The 24,397-nt window shown below is 39.4% G+C and overlaps 1 protein-coding gene across 1 annotated transcript in view; it reads right to left on the bottom strand.

Moving 5' to 3' along the window:
- Window positions 1-24,397, bottom strand: part of LOC145666744 (lysyl oxidase homolog 2-like) — a 205,882-nt gene that overhangs the window by 90,002 nt on the left and 91,483 nt on the right. Inside the window, exon 2 of the mRNA XM_081734287.1 lies at window positions 21,274-21,420. Coding sequence (XP_081590413.1) covers window positions 21,274-21,420 — 147 coding nt within the window. The remainder of the gene's footprint in view (window positions 1-21,273; window positions 21,421-24,397) is intronic.

Here is a 24,397-nt window from a genome sequence, read left to right as displayed (position 1 = left end):
TATGAAAAAGTAATAAATCCTGTACTTATTCAATAATAAAGCAGGTCAATAACCTTTAAATTTTGAATATTTGGTCATAAGAGGAACACCAATGGGTCCTAGAAAACGTTTACCGAATTTTGTTATTTGATAATTCCCAAATTTAAAAGGGAACATAAACATATAAAGGTAATAAACCTCTGTACATACCCATATAACGTGCTAAATAGGTGTCAATAACCTCCGAAATTTGATTTTTTGGTAGTTCTTTACCCATGAAAGGGAACGATGTGGACCATCCACATTTATAGTGGTACATATTGAAGTCTTGTACTATGATACCAAATGCTTATATTAAAAAATTTCTAAAACCGAGTGGATGAGCCAAGATACCCCTCCCAAATTTTTAAAGGGTGCGTCAATGTACCCATGTCTTATGATAGGAAATGAACCCATATACATGACCATATAACCATATAAGGTAATAGAACTTCATCCAAGGGGAGAAATTGGGCCAAAAACCAAACACGTGGTACAACGTATTGCTTACGTTTATATTTTGGCAATTTTGTACCCCTAAAAGGGAACGAGGTGGACCACCCAAATTTATCATGATACATGTTGAGGCATGTACTATGATACCGAATGCTCAAATTGGAAAATTTCCAAAATTTAAGGGGTTGGCCATGGTACCCCTTCCAAAAATTTAAAGGGTGCATCAATGTACCCATGTCTTATAATAGGAAATGGACCAATATATACATGACCATATAACCATATAAGGTAATAGGACCTCATCCAAGGGGATAAATTGAGCCAAAACCAAACACGTGGTTGTACTAAAATTTGGCAATTGTGTACCCATGAAAGGGAACGAGGTGGACCACCAAAATTTCTCGTAATTTATATTAGGGTCCTATACTATAATACCAAACATATAAAAGGGACAATTTCCAAAATTAAAGGGGTGGGTCAAAGTACCCCTCCCGGGTACACAAATGTACCTATGTCTTATGATAGGAAATGAATCCCCATACGTGACCATATAACGTATAAGGTAATAGGACCTCGTCCAATGGAATAGATTAGGTAAAAAAACGAAACACGTGGTACAACGTATTGCTTACATTTATATTTTGGCAATTTTGTACCCCTAAAAGGGAACGAAATTACATTAATATATATTAGGGTCCTATACTATTATACCGAATGTTTAAATTGGGCAATTTCCAAAATTAAAGGGTGGTCCAAGGTACCCCTCCTGGGGGTGCATTAATATACCCATATCTTATGAAAGGTAATGAACCCCTGTATACGCCCATATAACGATATAGGATAATAACACCTCATCAAAGGTGATAAATTAGGTCAAAAGACCAAACACGTGGTTGTACTAAAATTTGGCAATTGTGTACCCATGAAAGGGAACAAGGTGGACCACCCAAATTTATAGTGATACATACTAGGGCTCTATACTATTATACCAAATGTTTAAATTGGGCAATTTCTAAAATTGAAGGGGTGGGCCAAGGTACCCCTCCCGGGGGTGCACCAATATATCCATGTCTTATGAAAGGTAATAAACTCCTGTATACGCTCATATAAACATATAAGGTAATAGGACCTCATCCAAGGGGATAAAATCGACCAAAAACCAAACACGTGGTACTACGTATTGCTTACGTTTACATTTTGGCAATTTTGTACCCCTAGAAGGGAACGAGGTGGACCATCCAAATTTATCATAATACATATTAGGGTCCTGTACTATAATACCAAATGTTTAAATTGGTCAATTTCCAAAATTTAAGGGGTGGGCCAAGGTACCCCTCCCAAATTTTTCAAGGGGTGCATTAATATACCCATGTCTTACGAAAGGGAATGGACCCCTGTATACGCCCATATAACCATATAGGGTAATAACACCTCATCAAAGGGGATAAATTAGGTCAAAAAACCCCGAAATTTGACTTTTTGGCAATTTTTTACCCATGAAAGGGAACGACATTGACCCCCAATACTGATAGAGGTACATACTGTAGTCCTAGGCTACCATACCAAATTTTTAGATTTGGCAATTTCCAAAATTTAAGGGGTGGGCCAAGGTACCCCTCCCAAATTTTTCAAGGGGTGCATTAATATACCCATGTCTTATGAAAGGGAATGAACCCCTGTATACGCCCATATAACCATATAGGGTAATAACACCTCATCCAAGGGGATAAATTAGGTCAAAAACCCCCGAAATTTGACTTTTTGGCAATTTTTTACCCATGAAAGGGAACGACATAGACCCCCAATACTGATAGAGGTACATACTATGGTCCTAGGCTACCATACCAAATTTTTAGATTTGGCAATTTCCAAAAATTAAGGGGGGTGGTCCTATGTACCCCTGCCAAAATTTAGGGGGTGGGCCATGGTACCCCTGCCAAAATTTAGAGGGGGTGGTCCTATGTACCCCTAGGTCATTGACCCCGGCCAGGGACCATGGGTCCTGAGGCAGGGACCCAGGGGCCAAAAAGTTTCCTGAAGTACCGCCATTACTACTGTCGTTATAGAGCAATGTTTCAAGAATGATATGCCATTTGCTAAGAAATCGGGAAATTCTTAGTTCATTATTCCTTGAAGCAATTTCTTGACACATGACATAAACTTAAGATTGGAATGTTTTTGTAGTAATTGACTCTGCCGTTCGTATAAATGGTTTCTCTGGAGAAATTTGATTGTCACTGATCGAACATTTAATGCGTTGGGGAGTTTTAACCCACATTTCTACAATTGTATTACTTGTTACTACTTGAAGCCCCACAATTAAACGTACCTGTCCCAAAATTTTAGAGGTAAAGGCAGTCTTGGAAAGCACTCTTTCTTGAAATTTTGTAATTGTATGATGTTCCATTGTTACATACTTCAGATTTTCGGCAATGCCTTTGACCATCCAAAAATTTTAGCGATCTGGTATATAACGGCCAGGACTTTATGATTTCTGATCCCCCAAAAATATTTAACCTTTGATCTCTGAGAGGTATACATATTTTGGTCCCCAGAATATCTGTCCTACACCCTACCAACAAAATTAAGAAGGTGGTTATGTTTTGCCCTGAGTGTATGTGCTCTTTTAACACAATTTTGTACGCTGACAAACTGGCAATAAGTCTTATTAGAGCTTAACATATGACTCATGCGCTCTCTCCTCACATAACCGGAAAATCAACGGAGTAACTTTAATTAATAAAGACCTAATTTTAACTTTTATTCCAGTTCATCGACTAACTATGAATTCAAAGTTCTCTGCAGGAACCATTTTTAGTAAATGAAGTTTTAAAAATAGGCAAACGTAATAATTCTATGAATTATGCATTTAGCTATGTGGTGATGCTAGAAATACGTACTAACTTTTCAAACATGCATTAAGCAACATGCACTACAAAGCACGGTTTAAAGCATAGCGGTATGCACATCAAGACAGCATATTGGTATCGCATTGGGAAAAGAAGATCATGCAAATATGCACAAATCCGAAGTTTGGTGATTATTTAATGTGAGTTTCGTAAATAAGATATGTCACACTGAAAATATGAGGCAACTTTGATTCTGCCACAAATCATCAATATCTAGCAAGTTCCTCTCTTCCCCGATCCATGCTCCTGCAATTGTATTAAACAACATTTCTAGGTACTTAAGAGAGTCAATTTGCCAGTAGCTCGTCTATAACACTTTCTTCGTCTTCTTAACCAAAATTTCTAATTATAAGGGTAAATGTTAGCTAATCGAATACTCCTGTTTGTGAAAATTGCATCACCAAGAAAGACACGTGTAAGTAAATTATATTTATACCATACCCGTCACATCACAATATAAAAACTATTGCACTTTCACAGGCGCGAAGTGTTCACGTGCTGCAATCAGATTATATGCCGTTGATTATCTATATATTAAAGTGTTAGGTTTATATGTGTCCCCAATCCTTTCAACAACGAGATCTCTAAAACCAGAAGTGCTAGAAATGTGCCGCTTTCACTGGTCGATTTCAAATTTTGTGTAGATTGTCCAGTTCTAATTGAATGTTTTTTTTAAAAAAAAACATGGCCGTTATCACATTTTAGAGGTACACTGGAAGTGTTGAAATTTTAAAAAAGTAAAGCATCATACCCTACGAGTTATACATTCCAACAACTCATCGTTGTATATAGGGGTGAAAAACGAAGGATAAACATTTCTCCAGTCTGAGATGAATCTTTACTGTTTGGAGTGTTTTGCTTAATGAACACCATATCTCACTGACAATATGATTAACTGTGTATGTAATATGTTTTCTTATTACATACTGAATGCAAGAAGAAAGAAAACGCTGATCATACATGAATTAGAAACTCCAACCGGAAGTAGACCCAAATCTTGCAAATGGTGCAAGATATTGAAAAAATAATCCGAGAAAATCTCCCCTTTATGGTACCCCTTGCCGATTTTTATGAAGACGTCCTTCACTTGTGTCTGTAAAGGGACATGTACAGATGTTATGAGGAATGACAAGGGGATTCATGCTCATATGTCAATGATATACTGTGTAGAGAGGGCAGGTTCAACTAGTCTATCTATTAAAATGCTACAATAGCAATTAGAAGTGCCTGAGCTCCAACCTATAACTTTGGCTTTCAAATCTTTCATTTACGGTTATGTGAAATTTCACGTTTAACAGAGACAAACATTTTAAGTATGTGTACTTTAAATAAATTAATTAACTAGATCTTTTTTTTTTATAAAGTTTATGATATAAAATTATTGTTCAAAACCTTTTTATTTTAATAAGCCTTCTCTAAAATCAATGCGCGTACGCGCCTTTGGCGTGGGAGACCCGGGTTCGATTCCCGGCGGGAGCTCATGTGGTTCGGATTCCACGTTAATCAGTAGGTCCACGTCTCATATAGCCTCGCTGCTGAACGGGACGTTAAACTCAAAATCAACTCAACTCAACTCTAAAATCAATGCGCGTGAATTGTGCTTCTACCTTCCGAATTCTTTTAAACTATATGTTGTGGACGTTTATATGTTTGTGGTCAATCCTTTCGACAATGAGATCTCGGAAACTACAGGCTCTAGAAAGATGACGTTTTCACTCATCGATTGGAAATTTTGCGTAGATTGTCCAGTTTTAATTGAATATTTTTTTAAAAACATGGTCATTATTTCTTATCCTGCGCGTTATACATTCCAACACCACACTGTTGTATATGTGGGTTGCATATGTCTCAGGCGTTTGTTTCATGGCCAAATAATAATGAAAAAGGAAGGTTAATCATTTCTGCAGTCTAAGATGAATCTTTATTTTTGGAGTGTTTTGCCCAATGGACATCATATATAACTGTCATTTTAATTAATTGTGTATGTAATGTATTTGTTTATTACATACTGCATGCAAGAAGAAAGAAAACACTGGTCATGCATGAATTAGAAACTCTTACTGGAAGTAGGCTCAAATCTTGCAAACGGTGCGAGATATTGAGAAAAAATAATCGATAAAATCTGCCCTTTATGATATGCCTTGCCGATTTTTTTTCAAGACTTCTTTCGCTTGTGTCTGTAAAGGAACATGTACAGATGTTGTGAGAAATGAGAAGGATATTTATGCGCATATGCGAATGATGCGCTGTGTAGAGAGCGCAGGTTCAGCTAGCTATATTAATATGCTAAGTTTATATGTTTGTCCAGAAACCTTTCGACAATGAGATCTCGAAAACCACAAGTGCTAGAAACGTGCCGTTTTTACTGGTCGATCCCAAATTTTGCGTGGACTGTCCAGTTCTCATTTAAATTTTCAAAAACTGTGTGGTTATTTTTCTGTTCAATATTTTGGGGGCCGTTTTGAGCCCATAAGATTAGCATTATTGCCGGCCCAAACTACGGTGTTAGGCAACCAGTAGAGAAGTTACGTATGGCGGGTTAACGGACATTACAGGCGCTGTGCTTAAAACTGAATGGCAAAACCTGTTTTATGCTGGCAACTTCAAAGGCCTGAAGAGACGTAATGAGGCGTACTCGGACGGATGTGGATTTATTAGAGAGAAATATTTCCACTTTATATCGTGTTATTCTACAAACTTGCTACAAACTCACTCCAACATCTACACATAGTAATTCACTACTTTTCCACTCTCACTGAGTCTCCTATTCTTTACTTTTGTGAGTAAGGAGACATGCACAATGGGAAGGAGACTCATGGTCAGAACAGAACGATGCGCTGAGTAAACAGCGCAGGTTCAGCTAATCTATATATTAAAATGCTATGTTGATATGTTTGTCTCCAAAGAAAAGTTTATATGTTTGTTTCCAATGCTTTCGACAATGAGATCTCGAAAACCGCAAGTGCTAGAAAATGCTGTTTTCGCTCGTCGATTCCAAATTTTGGGTAGATTGTCCAATTCTAGTTGAATATTTAAAATACTTGGCCGTTATTTCTGTATTACGCTTTAGGGGTACACTGTGTGTTGAAATTAAAAAAAAAAGGTAAAACATCATATCCTATGAGTTATACATTTCAACGCCACATATTTGTATACTGGGGTTACATATATCTCAGGCATTTGTTTCATGGCCAAATGATAATGGAAAACGAAGGATAAACATTTCTCCAGGCTAAGATGAATCTTTATTGTTTGGAGTGCTTTGCCCAATGAACATCATATATAACTGGCATTATAATTAATTGTCCATGTAATGTATTTGCTTATTATATACTGCATGCAAGAAGAAAGAAAACACTGATTAACCAGAAGTAGGCTCAATCGTAAACGGTGCGAGATATTGAAAAATAATCGAAAAATATCTCCTTTATGGTACTCTTTGCCGATTTTTGTCAAGACATCTTTCACTTATGTCTGTAAAGAGACATGTACAGATGTTGTGAGGAATCACAAGGAGATTCATGCTCATATGTGAATGATGCGCTAGTACGAATCAAAAAGGTATTAGCACACGACGTTGATATCGTTTGCTACACGGTCACAACGGCACATCACTCCAGTACTGTTGTCCCAAAATTTTCGTAGAGTGTATACTGTTTTGTGAATATTTATGGTTGGCATAAAAGATACATATCACATTAGGGAAGTCATTTTAAAAAAATGAACAATGTAATGTATATTATGCAGAGATTATATATTAATAATTACATTAGCTACTAATATGCCTACTACTTTATAGCCTAAAAGTATTACATATATGTTATTTCTTGATGATAGTTCTTGATAATCACTCCATTAATAACATAAAATGGGTGTAGGTACGCAAAAGGAACCAACCCACTGCGAGAAGGAACGAAGAAAATTGAATCCAATGTATTGGTGTTCACTGGCCAAAATAATACGAACTTGTACAGAGACAGAGCTGCCATAATCTTTTCTCTCTTTCTCTTTTGTAACTGCAGAGTAATAAAAACAAAAAAAAAAACATATTTCCGCATGATTGATGCACTTAAACAGCGGCTAAGAATTTTAAGTGATAACTGAAATTATGTCCCGATTAAATAAATATCATCGAAACACAAAGTACTATACGCTTTAAAGCAATAGGTATACTCTAATAAATACGAGGGTGGGCTGATAAGTTCTCGGCCCGACCCAGAAGGACTTGAGCTGCAAGCATAAAAGTATGAAGCTATTCAACATAGTCCCTTCGAAGGTCAACACACTTGGCACTTCGATGCTGCAACTTCTCCAATCCCTCAAAAAAAAAATCTTAAGGTCTGCAAGAAACTGTTCCGCAGCTGTTATCACCTCTTCATCACTGTGAAATTTCTGTCCTTTCAGTGCTGTTTTGAGTTTGGGAAACATAATAATCAGAAGGGGCAAGATCTGGCGAGTAAGGTGGGTGGTCAATGCACTGAAACCCTAGATCCCTCAGAAAATCCATTGTTCTCCCAGTCTTGTGGACGGGAGCATTGTCCTGCAAGAACAAGACACCTCGTGTCAACTTTCCCCGGCGCTTTTCTTTAATAGCGTTCTTTACCTTAGCCAGCAGACTGCTGTAATACTCTGCAGTTATGGTTTGGCCCTTTGAAAGGTAGTCTGAGAGCAAAACACCATCCTTATCCCAGAATATTGAGGCAAGCACCTTCCCTGAGGACTTTTATGCTTTGAATTTTTTGGGCCTTGGAGATCCTGAGTGGCGACACTCGCATGACTGCTGTTTGGTCCGAATCAAAGTAATGCAACCACGTTTCATCCTGGGTAACAAGCCGATTTAAAAAATAGTCCTTGGAGTTCGCAAAATGCCGTAAAATCACCTGCGATGACCTCACACGTTCGCGTTTCTGATCCGCGTTCAAACATTTCGGAATCCATTTCTCAGAAAGCTTGCGCATGTCCAATTGATCATGGATTATTGACCCAACACGTTCTTTGTATATGCGCACTTTGTCAGCTATCTCCTGAAGCGAAATCTTTCTGTTGCTCAAAATCAGGTCATGAATCTGGCCCATTTTTTTTTCCGGAGTTGACACTGACATTGGCCTTCCACACCTGTCACCATCTTCTGTTGAAATTTCACCACGCTTGAAGTTCGCACACCATTTCTTCACAGTAGGGTATGAAGGACACTGTCCATCCAATGTGTCTAGCATGCAACCATGGATTTCCTTGGGTGACTTCTGTTGCAGGAAGAAGAACTTCATTACACCTTGCAACTCATCTTTGGTTAATTTGATATCTGGCTCCGCCATGGTTCACTCAATTACCTGTAAAATAAAAACAGTTCATGGTAGAATCATGAAATTTGGTACTTAAACATATAAAAGATCAACATTTCACATGACATCAATTACATCAGGGTAGTACATTCGAAAGGGGGTCGGGCCGAGAACTTACCAGCCGACCCTCGTAAGATTAAGCAGAGAGTGTACGGTGTATATCGCCGTACTCTCGACTGCAATCCTGGCCATGTATCATATATGTTCGATGGGCTACATGTCAATCGGCCACATAGTCAGGGAAACAGTAGTATCCATAGTTTCTCGCTTACATATTCATGGATGCCTTTAGTCGGGCACTGACCTGATGAAATGTGGGGTCCGGAGTTGCCTTGAGGGTATTACGTTGATGTCCCTAGAACTTCTTTAATATAGTAGTGACTGATGAGATAGTCTTCAATATGTTGAAAACAACATCTGGTATTACATCCAATGAGACTTCTACACCGTCATACCTGTCATTCGACCACTCTGATGCTCGACATTGCACATTCTTAGATTATTATCCTCACAACGATAACATTAGCATGTATACAGTCATCATTATAGGGCAGGCTGCAACGAAACTTGACTCTGCGTCCGAAAAGACGAACGTGTAACATTTATTACGCCACCGATGGTGGCGTTCCAATCATAGTCTGAGGCTTTGTGATTCTAGGTCAATGGGAACCGACGCAAGTCATATATGTTGCCAGCTCAGCACTCAATAGTTGGCATGGAACTATCGACCCAGACTTGTACCTGTTAAGCTCCAACGACGACCTGACACTATGAAAGGTGTACGATCAATCGTGATGATACAGAGAAAATGTCACTACGTGGTAAGGTCACATTGCTCGGTATGATGTCCAATCATCGCTGCGAACGATGTTCTTCTATCAATTACTTCCTCAGTTGCATACATGTCGTAGCACTATGCTCTATACAATATGCACACCAATTTCACCGCCTCAGAGACTGGCTTTGAGTAGGTCAATCATAAGGGCCCATTGTGTGTATTGCACTCCTTGACGTCGACTTGGTGTAGCAACACTTGCTCAGACATTTTTGTTCTGTTCTCCAGTCTCCACTACGTGAGTGATGCTACTTCGCTACTCCGCAAACCGAATCGAAACTTCTGCTGAGCCTATGCATAAGTCAATTCGGTGAAATTGTAATTGTTCGTACGTCGTATCTTCTCATATAAATCCGTAAGTTGGGTGCATTCCAGCCATGTATTCTTCCAGGTATTCAAATTTTCACAAAAAGCAGTGTATTTTACAATTCTTACTATAAATTATGGCTGTATAAGCTAAAACACACTTTTCTTCTCTATTATGTAGTAGCCCCATGTAGCACAATAAAATTGGTTCAATCGCCACCGTTGTGCAGGTAATGTATGAGATAGCAAACAGGTGTTTTATTAACTTACAACGTTTTGCAAAAATTCTATGAATGCCTTCTGCAATTGGGAAAAAATGAAACTTGCTTTTCTTTCTCTCTAATAGAGGCAAAAGGATGTGGTGAGGGTTTTGAAAGCGAACTTTTTGGTTAAATCTCTCACTTGCTGTATTGATCGCCGTGCTTCAATGTTAATCAACCCTCTCTCTCTTTCTCTCCACAAGAACACTTGAAACTTCTCTCCATGAGGCAGGACCAAGCGTCAGGTATTAAATTCCTCCTACACAGAAATTAAATAGTAAGTTTTCATCTAATGTTGCAGTAGTTAGTTTCACAGAATCAAAACAAAACAGCAGAAATACGATTTTAAAAAAGAATATGTATATACAGGATGTTCGGGAAAAACACCATAAAACTTTGGGAAATGAATTCTGACATGAAAACTATTATAGACCAACACGGGTACACAAATGCATCATTTCGTAGATATAGCCTGCCGAAAACTAGTCGGAATAATATAAATGGATCTCTGGAACGAAAAGTTGGATGAAACAGGTGGAAGAATAAAGTAGTTATACGTACCCAGATTCCATTAACAGGACAGTCGATATGATGTGTGTGTCAGTTTTCAGTTCCCGATCCATCATTTTATTTCTTTTTGTAGGAAAGTTCATGGATCGCTTTCATTTGTAGGAGACTAATACCATTGCCGCCCCTGTTTCATGTCAACTGTTACACTAATGGAACCTAAGTTCCAACTATATTGTTTCATCCGATCTTCATCTCACATTTCGTTCTGATGTTCTGGCCCCTCATTTTATCATTCCTATCAAGTGTTGATAGAGGGAAAGGTAGAAGGAAACCAGGAAGAGGAAGACCAAGGATACAATATCTAGATGCAGTTATGAAGAAAAGACCTTATCACAGTATAAAACAGCTCTTCCAAGAGAAAGAAAAGTTTTAAAATTCCAAGTTGCCCACCAACCTATGGTTGAGGTAAGAAAGAAGAAGATCAAGTTTTAGTAAGTATAGGGTGACCATAAAATTTTCAGCTAAAAACAGGACAGGTTCTGGTTTTTTAAAAATCATAATAAATCAGAGACAGGTCAGTACGTAAATTAGTTCCTGTTTACCTTGGCAATACCTAATATTTATATTGTAATATAACAGCTATAAAAGCTATAAAATATAAACAGCATTTAGCTTACAATATAGTAGGACATGATGCTGCCTGCATTTGCTCCTTTGCTCTAACTCGAATCTTTGATATTACATTGGGTGGGAAGTTGATTCTTGAACTGAAGAATGCCAGAAATGGCTATAAAATGGCTAGAAGTGAAAAGAATGTGGCTAGGATTGCTATTGGTACTGAATTAGCAACCCTGGACTTTTAGGGCCAGACATGTAGCCAAGGGGTGGGTCCGGGGGGTCCGGACACTCCCTTCGGAACCAGAAATTAAGGAAGGATAGAACAAAAAGAAACGAGAAAAAGAAGAATTAGCGTTAAAAATATAAAGCTACAGCAAGTGTTTGGTTATTTTTTCTTGCGAGGATCTTTGTGTGGAGGAAACGCGGGGAAGGGGGGGGGGGTCAAGCTGAAAATTGATATTATTGTAACGGAGCATTCCGAAGTCCATCTAGCTCCATGCTAAACCTATGGACTACAAATGACGATCGATAAACCGATTCGATCAGAGAGATTCTCAGGTTGAACTTAAGAAATGCCCATAATCACCAATAATATGAGCCTGGCAACATGGATTCTAGTTACACTTAGTAAAGAGATTTTCAATTTCGAGGCAACACTAATCTTTTTTTATAGGATATCTTTACTGCCAAAAGAGATTTCGTTATTATCCTTGACGGCATTAAACGAAGATAAGAGAAAGAAGAAAGAAGACAAGAAGAACCGAGTTCGAATGACCTCGGAAGACTATATCCTTGTCAATACTTTTTTTATACGTCGTATTCTTTTACTCGAGATTTCTTCATAGCTTCTTATTAAAATACTAACATATCTTCATTTTATTATTCTAATAAATCAATATGGGTATGTTGCCAGTAAAATATTTAGATTGATCGAGCCCCTGCTGTGTAACCACAGTATTTCATCTTGGTTAAATGGCTAAATGAACCAAGATATGTTGCCAGTAAAATAGTTCAGGATGATCGTTCCTCTGGTATGATAACCACAGTATTTCGTCACGGACCCCCCCCCCTATTACCATATTCTGGCTACGTGCCTGTTTAGTGCTACCTTTGTTCTTACCAGGCAGTGTTGGGCAAAATCAATTGAAATCAATTGCAATTGATCAATCAATTGAAAGTAATTGCTCTGAAAATCAATTGCAATTGATTTCAATTGCAATTGATTTCAATTTGTAATTGACAATTAATTCAATTGCAATTGAATTCAATCATAAAATTTGCAATTAAATTTTCGTCAATTGTTAATTGTTAATTGGTCACCAGGCAATTGAAACTTTTAATTGTTAATTGTCAATTGCAAAGGGTGCAATTGAAACATTTAATTGTTAATTGCAATTGACAATTGAAACTTGTAATTGTTAATTGTAATTGTTAATTGCAATTGAAATCAGCAATTAAAACTGAAGATAAGAAGATGTGTGTGTATTGTGTTGTCCACTTGTTACTATTTTACATATTTCAAATAAGGTACTTATAAGAAATGCTGGATACCTACCATCCTTCCCCCCCCTCCCCATGGGAAGAAAGCCGCGAAACTAAATATTTTTTAAAATATATTATGTTTATGGTTCTATCCCCCTCGAAAGAACTCTATATGCCCGTCATGCATACAATAGGAATGGGCACCAACGAGTTCGAGCGAGTTTTCTTTAAAACTCGACTCGACTCGAAGCAGACATCTTTGAGCTCGACTTGAGATCTCGGCTCGAAAAATTTCCCCCAACTCGACTCGAATTCGGATCGAGTTTCCAGTCGAGTCGAGCCAATTCGAGTTAAATTCTTTGTGTTACTATCTTCAAGTATCATACATAGACAATATAATTATCAATGATACTACTACTACTACTATAATTAATTATCATTATAACACCGTGTACCTGTATAAACATGGAATATAGGCGGTTTGTATCGGAATACTAAAAATTAGTTGACTGTCGATCTCGGTCGTCAAGAAATCATCAGGAGGCAAGGACATCGGTCGCGAGGTTCTTGGTTTGAGTTCAGGAGGAGCAAGTATTCGGGCTCGAGCCAAAAATTATTAAAAGTTATGGGACTCCAGCCAAATATTTTCAAAACTGCTCGACCCGGGTTTAGGGTTGTCAACAGCTCAAGCGGCTCGCTCACAGCTTATTCACTTATCGAGCCGAACCGAGAAGTGAGCCGAGCCAACAGCTCATCCAACCGAGCCAGCTCGAGCCGATGCTCACACGAGCCGAGCCGAACCGAGCTGATTGCTTACCCCAACCGAGCCGGTTCGAGCCATCGGCTCAGTTAAGCTGACTCGAACCCAGCCTATGGACTCGTTTCAACGGAGCCGGTTCAAGCCATTGGCTCAATTGAGCCCAGTCGATGGGTAATCCCAACCAAGCCAGTTCAAGCTGTACGCTCAGTTGAACCGATCCGAGTCGGTTGGCATCACTATTCCGGTTGGGCTTCTACTTTGGCTAAAAAATTGGACCGTGCAGTTCTCAGCCTTGATGGTAAGAATTACAAAAAATTATATGAAATCTTTAGTTTTACGTCCCACGATTATGCCGGTTAGGCTAAAGGAGACGGTGATGATAGGAAATGAATAAAATGAAGAAAGTGGGAGGAAACGGGAGAACCCCGAGAAAATCCACGAGCACGGTGTTTGTCCACCACATAGTACAAACTGCGCGAGCTGGGATCGAACCAGGGACCTCAAGCACCGGAGGTGAACGCTCTACCACTGACTCACCGCGCCAACTGGTAAGAAGTACAGTATATACTTATATTGGTGCTCACGGCGTCATTAACTTGTTCCGCCACCAACGAATTTCAAGGTACTTTGTTTTGCATCTTTTGTGCGTGTTTTGTGTCGCTTTATGCGCCTATTCCCACATTTTGTGCATCACCGGAAGTGGGTCAAAATGGGCCTACAAATATGGCGGAATAAGTTATTGCTCTTCCGCCACCAATGAATTTCGAGATCGTTTCCTTCACATCGTTTTGTGCCGTTTTGTGCGTCTACTTCCGTTTTGTACGTCGTCGGATGTGGGTTAAAATGAGTCCCCAAGGTGGGACGAAAACGATCAAGAGTTCCGCCACTATTAAATCTCGAGGTCGTTAATTTCACATCGCGTACCCTTTTGTACGCCTATTTCGACGTTTTGTGCGTCACTGGGAGATGGTCAAAATGGGCCTCGAAGGTGGAACGAAAATGACCCACTGCTCCGCCACTACCGAATTTCGAGGTCCTTCCTTTCGTATCGACTACTGAATTTTCGTGTTGTTTCGTGCCCCCATTTCCACGTTTCGTGCGTCACCAGAAGTGGGTCAAAATGGGCTTCCAAGATAGGACGAAAATGACCCACTGTTCCGCCACTATCGAATTTCGAGTTCGTTAATTTCACATCGCGTACCCTTTTGTGCGCCTATTTCGACGTTTTGTGCGTCACTGGAAGACGGTCAAAATGGGTCTCGAAGGTGGGATGAAAATGACCAAGAGTTCCGCCACTACTGAATTTCGATATCCTTCCTTTTGCATCGACTAGTGGATTTTCGTGCCGTTTCGTGCCCTTATTTCCACGTTTTATGCGTCACCTGAAGTGGGTCAAAATGGGCTTCCAAGATGGGACGAAAATGACCAAGAGTTCCGCTACTATCGAATTTCGAGGTCGTTAATTTCACATCACATACCCTTTTGTGCGCGTATTTCGACGTTTTGTGCGTCACTGGAAGACGGTCAAAATGGGCCTCGAAGGTGGGACAAAAATTATCCACTGCTCCGCCACTATAGTTACCGAATTTCGTGGTCCTTTCTTTCGCGTTGACTAGTGAATGTTTCGTGCCCTTATTTTCACGTTTTGCGCGTTACCAGAAGTGTGTGAAAATGGACCTCCAAAGTGTGACCAAAATGACCCATTGTTCCGACACTGTCGAATTTCTAGGTCGTTTCCTTCGCATCGTTTAGTGATTATTTTTTAAAAAGTTTTCTGTGCCTACTTCCTCGTCTTGTGCGTCACCGGAAGTGAGTTAAACGGGCCTTTAAAGTGGGAGTTAAATGGCTCACTATTCCGCCACTATCGAATTTCGGGGTTGGTTCTTTCGCATCATTTAGTGTGTATTTTGTACCGTTCTGTTCGCCTACTTCCACGTTTTGAGCATCACCAGAAATGCGTCAAAATGGTCCATCAATGTGTGAGAAAATAGAGCCATTGTTCCGCCACTATCGAATTTGGGGGGTCGTTTCTTTCGCATCGTACAGTGCCTGCTTTGTTCCGTTTTGTGCTCCTATTTCCACTTTAGTGCTTCTATTTCCACTTTAGTGCGACAAGAAAAATGGGTCAAAATGGCCTACAAGTATAGCGGAATAACTTAATGCTGTTCCGTCACCATCAAATGAGGTCGTTTCCTTCACATTTTTTATACATGATTTGTGTCGCTTTGTGCATCAGTGGGAGAGGGTCAAAATGGACCTTGAAAGTGGAATGAATATGTCTTTCTCTGCCATATTTGTAGGTCGCCTTTGACCCACTTTCGTTGGCCTACAAAACGTGAAAGTATGCGCAGAAACGGTATAAATATACACTAAACAATGCGAAAAAAGCGACCTTGAAATTCGATATTGGTGGGAGAGTGGATCAGTTTTCTTCCCACATTGAATGCCCATTTTGACCCACTACCATTGAATCACAAAACGTGGAAATAGGCTTACAAAACGGTAGAAAACACGCACAAGACGATGTGAAGGAAACGATCTCGAAATCGTTCCTGACGGAACAGCATTAACTTGTTCCGCCATATTTGTGTTTTCATTGGGAAGGCCGATGGGGGCTGAATTTGAACGTAAACACTATCGGGGGTGTCACTATAGGTCTGAGCAACCCCGATAAATATGGATTCGACACAAATTCTAGTACTTTTACATGTCCCGGTGAACGCCCCCTCAGACCCCCTTGGTTCGTATTGTGAAAAAATCTCCTCTGGCCCCCACCAACCCCCAACTAATACCGCGAAAACTATGAATGTGACACTAACATCTGCCATTTTCTACTACTTTTTACATATGCCGGTAAAAGTCCCTATAATCCTCTGGTTCCAATTTTGAAAAAAAAAAAAAAAAAACAATGCCTCTGGTCCGCAGTTGATGGGAGCTGTATTTGGAAGTCAACGCCTGTGGAAGTATCACCATTCATCTCAGCGACAGCGAAAACTATGGATTTGACACTAATATCGGTCACTTTCCATTATTTTTACATGTCTCGCAATTCCCCACCCCCGGTGACTCCCGGCCCGCATACAATGGTGGCTAAATTTGAAAATCATCGCTAATGAAAGTATCACCATTGATCTCAGCCACCGCGAAAACTACGGATTTGACATCGGTCATTATGGATTATTTTTACATGTCTCGTGATTCCCGTTATAATGCCCCCGTTTCTTATCTGATAGGGGCTAAATGTGAAAGTAAACGCGGTCTTGAGTTTCACCAATGAGCTCAGCTACCCCGAAAACTATGAATTTGACATTAATATCGGTCATTTTCGATTATTTTTTTACATGTCTCGGAATTTCCCCCTCTGGTGACCCAAGGCCCGCATACAACGGTGGATGAATTTGAAAGTCATCGCTAGTGGTAGTGTCACCATTGATATCAGCAACCGCGAAAACTATGGATTTGATCGGCAATTTGGATTACTTGTACGTTTCGGCATTCCCCCCCCCCCCGTTGACCCACGGCCCGTAGCCGGATACGGTGAATTTGGAAGTTAATGCGATCGGAGTTTCACCATTGATCTCAGCGACCGCGAAAACTATGAAATCGACACTGATATCGGTCATTTTCTACTACTTTTACATGTCCCGGTAAACGCCCCCCTGAGACCCCCTGGTTTGAATTTTTTCGAAAAAGCTTTGCCTTGGTGTGGGACCTGGACCAAGATATCTTTGACCAAAATTTGGTAACTCTCGGTCGACTTGTCTGGTCCCCAGGCCGGTACCGGTAAACGTCCCCTGGAGACCCCCTAGTAAGGAATTTTAAAAAAAGCTCTTCGTCTTGGTCTGGGGCCTAGACCAAGCTACCCGTAACCAAATTTTGAAAAGTTTCGGTCCACTCGTCTCGTCCACAGGTCGCACAAAGATAGACAGATAGACACACGAACAAACTCTATTTTATTTATATTAGAAAGGTGAGATCCGCCGTTATTGTATTAGTGCGGTGCTTGAGCTATTGATCGTAAAAATTCAAACTCCGATGAGTGATAATTTTATAGGCTTGTTTTATTACAAGTTTAAACTCTTTAGTCAGTAGAGAAAAGGGCGTGAATCATAGGTCAGAGTTGATGACAATGGGTTTTGGTGGGTCTGTGGGTCGCAGTGGGTAAGAGTGGTTTATGGTGGGTGGTGGGTCAGAGTGGGTCACGGTGGGTCGTGGGTCACGACGGGTGGTAAGTCAATTGGTCGTGGCTAAAGTTTTCATTGCCCCACGCCCTCTCTGAACTACAGTGTTGAAAATTAATCAGTGAAAATCAATTGCAATTGATCAATCAATTGAAAGTAATTGCTGTGGAAATCAATTGCAATTGAATCAATTGCCAATTAATTTCAATTGCAATTGAATTACAGAATTCAATTGCAATTACTTTCCACTGCAATTACTTTCAATCAATTGATCAATTGCAATTGATTCTCCTTTTTTAATGGCCAACTGCAATTAACAATTAACCATTACTTATTTCAATTGTTAATTGCAATTAACAATTAAATTTACAGATTAATTGTTAATTGTTAATTCAATTGAAATTTGCCCAACACTGTTACCAGGACCCTGATATCAGAGCTCCGCCTCCTCTCTCTCTCTCTTTCTTTCTTTGTTTCAGGTTGGGGTCAAATAAGTCGGTATTTATGAAAGGAAAGACACACTGAAGTTTGTTCAACAAACAAGCAACTGCTAAAACATCTACTGCCTTTTGAGCAGTACTGCAAACTATAGATCACGTTTAATGTAGGGAATTTCAGTTCAGTTCTTTCCTCTTTATTATTAATTATTAATACCTTTACGAGGAGTAAAGGTACTGTGTTTTTATTTACTTCTTTCAGTTGCATAAACGGGACTAATACTACTTTTATCCATCTACTGACGGGACGGCCGGAACACGCCTCTAGAACGGAACTGTCCCGGTCAAAGCGGGACGTATGGTGGGGCTGTTCGATAAGGCTGAGGACCTATTGAATTTTGGGAGTGAAAATTTATCGAGTTGTCATCGGTTACTCGAAACTGTTCGAGTATTGAAATTTCGGGTACTATCGAACCGTTGAAATTATCGAAGTTTCGGGTATGATCGAAATTTCGAGTATTATCGAAGTTTCGGGTGACAGTTTATAGACTAATGGTGTCTTGGATTCCAATCCTGTTCGGGTGAAGCAAGTTTTCTCTTCCCCTCTCTCTCTCTCTTTCTCTCCCTTCCCTGACAGACTACTTAATCCTTGTATGTACATAAACATTGGTCTTAAAGACATGTGGGTAGAAACTCTCCTTTCACTTCATTTTAAGGGAGGCAACTTTTAAAATGAACATCCTGCATATATGTAGTACAAATTATGTACACCTGTGATAATCTCGATTGCATTGTTTCTTCCAATGTTTCTTCCAGATCTTTCAGTATTTGCTGGTTTCAAACAATTCTAGACTAATGAACAATTCGAGTATCTCAAACGTTTCGAGAGCCTCGAACACTTCGAGTGTCTCGAACATTTCGAGTCTCAAATACTTCGAGTGTCTCGAACAATTCGTGAGTTTCGAAAGTTCGATAAAATTAAAATTCTTTATCGACAAAGTGGTTTTGAAATTTTATCGAATTGTTATAGATTATTCGGTTATCAGAACAGCTCTAACGTATGGTCGCCCTTCTATGTTCCTTTTTTTATGTTTTAGTGTGAATAATTATTTCCCAAAGGTTCTTGGCGTTGTTTCTGAGTACCCTTTATAAGAGAATAGGACTTTAAAAAAAAAGGAAGAATAAACATCAGAGGAATGCGGAGTCACACAACAAGGAAAACACTTGTAAAAAAGAGAAACAAGTAAAGAAATCTCGAGTATACCACATCGTATTGTGGTCAAGCTATTTATAACGAAAGAACACGCGACATGGTTCTTTCCTTTTTTTCTTTGACTTGTTCTACTAAACATACATATATGAACATTTTTAATTGTTTAAGAAAGAAAAAAAGCAAGAAGAACAGCTGACTCCACCATGTCTACAGCTGTTGTGCCCATTTTTTAATGGGCGATTGATAATGTTTTAGCATATAACTCTCACAGGTTAAATTATGAGCCTCGTGTGTTTAACATAGTTAACTTTTATTTAAGACATTTGCAATATTGGGTCATAATGTGATCTTGCTCCTTGAAGCGAGTGGTATTTACAAAGGTTGAATAATCCTATCCTGATATCCGATCCGATTCGACTCGATCTGGATGAATCATCTGTTAGATGTGACACTTCGACTTATAGATTAAAATACTATAAACCACGGTCAAGCAGTGTGCCAGGAGAAAGTAGAAACGTTTTTGTTTATAAAATGGAATATAATACTGTTGTTCTACCATTCTTTATGAGAGATATGAAAACACACAAAGCACACGTTTCACATTAATTTTGCTTCTCATATTAAAAAGAAAGAAAAAATAGTTTTTTATACCTGTGCCGCAGATATTTAAAATTTATATTACATAATGTGCCAAAAACAATAAAAATATATTTTAAAAATTGATCATGTTATTCACTCAAACAAAAGAAGTCACTAAATGATATTCCTCGCAAACCGGTGTCCCTATGACAATACTTTCCCAATTGATTACTCTTTCTCCATTGTGTTACCAGGTGATGACGATGAGTTTTTCGAGTTTGTGGTTGTCTGAGGGGTATGCCCTTTCCTGCCCTTGTTGCTCGAACAAAAGTGGATTCCCTTAATTTTTTTTTCTCATCCCCGAATTCTGAGATTTTATGGAGACAGATCAGAACTGTAGACTAGTCGGGTCAAGACTTCCCAATAGTATGTTGCATAAGGCTATGCGCTGTTGTGAAGGATGATAGCGTTTTTCGTGAAGGGACTACACCTACTGGACTTCACTTTGTACCGCAGCAATGCAAAGGTGCGTTGATCTGTATGGATTAATCGCACTCCCTCTTCAGTAATTTTGCAGGTAAGTAGGAAGCTACTTTTCGGTATCGATTCAGTGAACCAAGAATAGGTTTTATCCATTCCATTAACCCTCTACTCATACCGGAATTAGTAGAAATTAACCATTTCCGGTTCCAACATTGATCGGCATAGAGCAAATGCGGTAATAGATAACGCGAAGCAGTTACATACTGTATATAAATTCAGCTCCACAATAATTCACTACCGCAAGAATAAGTTCTATTTCTGACTTTATTCATTTATTACAACAGAAAGTTGATCTATTATTTCCAGTATTAAATTCACAGAGTTTGGAAGTCTGCTGTAGTTTCACATTGAAACGAAACTCACTTGTTTTAGGATTTGGCAGATATCTGTGAATCAGGAAGCAACTATACATGTTTAAAAACTTAGAACTGGTATCCCTTGTTAATTCAAGGCTAAACAAAAGTATGGAATGATATACTTGGAAATTATACAGTATATGAAAGTATTAGTACCTTTATAAAATTATTGTTTACTTCGAAATATTGTTAGCACGTGAAACTGCTGAAAACGTAAGTAAATGAGGCATCTATTTATATATTGATTGATAAATACCTGAGGGTCAGTCTTAAGGACTTTTCAGTTCGCCAGCAATGATACACAGTATCTTGCATTCAAGTATAAAATTGATTTCTTCCGTTTGGTTTTAAAGGAAAAGCATAATACAAGAAGTAAGCCGTCTTGGCCTAGAAACTTAAAAATCATGTAGGATATTCCACATTATTGAATCAAATATACTTTTTTAAATGAGCATTAATTCAACTTACGCCTTGCAGGTCCAAATTGAGAGCTCCAGGTGGCTTTCTCTGCTTCCTTGTAGCCAAGTTGGCGGCAAATAATATGCGCTTCCCTGATGTCCCATTCATCGTCACAAATACTTCCCCATTTTCCCATATGGAAGATCTCCACGTTACCTGCAGAATCAAAAGAAAAGTGTTCATATGTTATTTTATATTGTGAAGAAATTAGTTGTGCAAATAAGCATAAAACAGTATTTTCATACCATTATGAGACATTCCATTATCGCACTTCCTAGTGCCAATAGTCACTCATAAAGGAGAGCATGATTTTTTTTCATTGCTAGCTAAGGCTAGCTACCTCTGAGAGGGTTACGCCCTCTTTTAGGGAAGTGATTTGAAAGGGTTGTTGGTTTTTAGGGCGGTGGTTGGTCTAAGTGCTTTATTTATTTATTTCATAGCAGTAATGGTCATAAGGAACTTTGCGTTCCTTAACATTAGGTGGAGAGATAAACATAAATACATATATTTAACATTAAACATACATACATAGCTGGTATGAAAGTAGATGAACAATGATTTACAAAATATTAAATGAGGAACACTAAATAATATACAATAAACACGATAAGGAGAATAGCAGATAAGTGATAGTAATGTAATATTATAGTTATATAGTTGATGAGGATGAAGTATGAGATGAGGTGCAATCACAGGACAACACATAGGAAAATGTTAGCGGACAAATGCAGTTATCTTCTTGCCTAGGGGGACTCTAGGCTATAATGAGAGACATGATGAACCCAAGTTAGTATGAGAAAATTACTGTGCATGAAATGATGGAAAAATGAGAGGTAAATGAGAATGAGTGACGTGATCGTTCAGAAGCAAGAGTGAGGGATCATCAGGAGGAAGAGTGTAATGGTATAACGTAAACAAAAGAGATAATGGAGTGTGAAGATAACGGGTAGGTGTAGGATTAGTGCTAAATAGTGCATTGTGTCGAAAAGTAGTGGATGGTGGATTTGAAATCGGCGGCGTATGTATGAGAGTCGAAGGGATTCGAGATGGTACTGCAGGGCGGGAAAAGTAATGCGCTGATATAATTCTCGTGTGGGGCTAGGTAATGTGATGCGATAAGCAATTCGGAAGGCATGGCGTTCGAGAATAAGAAGTTTGTGGTAGAATTTTTCTGATGCGGCAATCCAAGCTGTGAAACCATAGGTGAGAGTAGGGCGAAGAAAGACTTTGTAGGTGTTCAAGACTGTGTTTGATTTGAGACCCCAGGTGGTTCCTGCGAGACGTTTAAGCAGGTTGAGACGATTGTAAGCTTTTGTTGAAATTGTTTTAAGGTGTTGCATCCAGGTCATGTGTGTATCAAACGTAATGCCTAAGTATGTGACTGCTTTTGTAGCTTGCAGAGGAACCTGGTCTACGTGGAGAGATAGGCAACGTCGATTTCTGCGGACTTTGCTTGTTTTCTTTGGTGGAATGAAGATTGTAACCTGCGTTTTTGTAGCATTGATGGTGAGTTTCCAGTGGCGGCACCAAAGGCAGAAATCAGAGATGGCTGTTTGTAAGATCCTATTTATATGCTGGATGGATGTTCCTAGAGCGAGAAAAGCAGTATCATCTGCATACTGGAATGAATAAATGTTGTCAGGGAAGTGTGGCATGTCAGCAACAAACAGAATGTATAACAAAGGTGAAAGGGCAGAACCCTGTGGAACTCCTGACAGTAAGAAGATGGGATGAGACGAATGTTCGTTAATGGCAACATAGGTGATACGACCTGAGAGGAAGTTGAAGATAAGTCGTATGTATGCTGGAGGAAGTTGGAGCCTGATCAGTTTATAAATAAGACCGAGATGCCACACTTTATCGAAAGCTTTCTCAAGATCGAATAAGACTAAACATGATGGTTTCACTCTATTATAATGCGTAGTGATAAGGCTTGTGATACGTAAGAGTTGATCGTTTATGGAGAAACAAGGACGGAAGCCTGCTTGAGTGAGAGGAATAATATTTCTGGTGTTGAGGTAAGTATGAAGCCGTTTAACGAGAATGCGTTCGAGAATTTTGCTAAATGTGCTTGTGAGCTGGATTGGCCTGTAAGAGGAGATCTCATGAGGGGGCTTATGTGGCTTTGGAAACATAAGAGTTTTAGATGTTTTCCAGGGTAGTGGAAAGTATCCTGTACGCAGTACGAAGGTAAAGAGATTGGCAATGAGGATGAGTATTGTAGGTGGACACTCTCTGATCTGACGATAGGTAATATTATCAAAGCCAGGCGCTGTGTTTCGTTTACACTTGATAGTGTCTGTGACCTCTTCAACAGTGATAGATGAAGTAATAGCTTGGTTTACACTGAGTTCATGCATGGTGTTGGGTTGCAAGAATGCAGAGGTGTCAGCACTGTCTGCAACATGGGGTGTAGTTCCAGGGGGCGGTGGGGTGAAGATGTTCTGCAGATGGTCTGCGAAAGTATTTGCCTTCTCTGTATCTGTTTGAGCAGCAGAATTGCCGATCAGAATTGGGTATGGTGTTTTTGTGAACTTGCCGCACAAAGAGTTAAACTTTTTCCAGAATTTGGTAGGATGACTGGTGGTAGACAGGTTATTGCAGGTTTTAACCCAACAACGAAGTTTATACGCCTGGATGTAGTTGCGCACAGTTCTTTGCAATTGGTGATGATGGAGTAGGGCTTCAGGATTTCTGGTATGAATGTAATCTCGATAGAGTTGACGAGAGCGTGAGATCATAGTCAGATAATGAGGGGGCAGTCGAGGTTGATATGGGATATTTTTGCTAGTGGGAATGAAGAGAGTGCTAGCTGCCTGTATGGTTTGAGTAAGTGTATCAACTGTGGTGTATAGATCGTCTTCTGTAGTGGGGGATGACAGGTGTTCGGTGCGTTGAGCGAGGTAAGAGCGATAGCTGGTCCAGTTTGCTTTATCAAATCGAAAACAGGTACGGGAAGGCAGTTGCGAGCGAGATGATGCAGAAGAATGGAAGTTTATGGTGAGTTTAACAGGAGCGTGATCACTACCTAGTGTATCAAGTACTGCAATGCTGCTATGGGTTAGGAGACTGCTAAATGTTATAACGATGTCAGGTGTGGTATTTGAGTCTGGGCGAGTAGGTTTGGGCAACT

The sequence above is a fragment of the Thermobia domestica genome, chromosome 12 (assembly GCF_964235325.1).
Source record: "Thermobia domestica chromosome 12, izTheDome1.hap1.1, whole genome shotgun sequence".
Taxonomy (NCBI): Eukaryota; Metazoa; Arthropoda; class Insecta; order Zygentoma; family Lepismatidae; genus Thermobia; species Thermobia domestica.
Note: the sequence above shows the minus strand (reverse complement) of the source record. Positions and strands in the feature narration are given on the sequence as shown.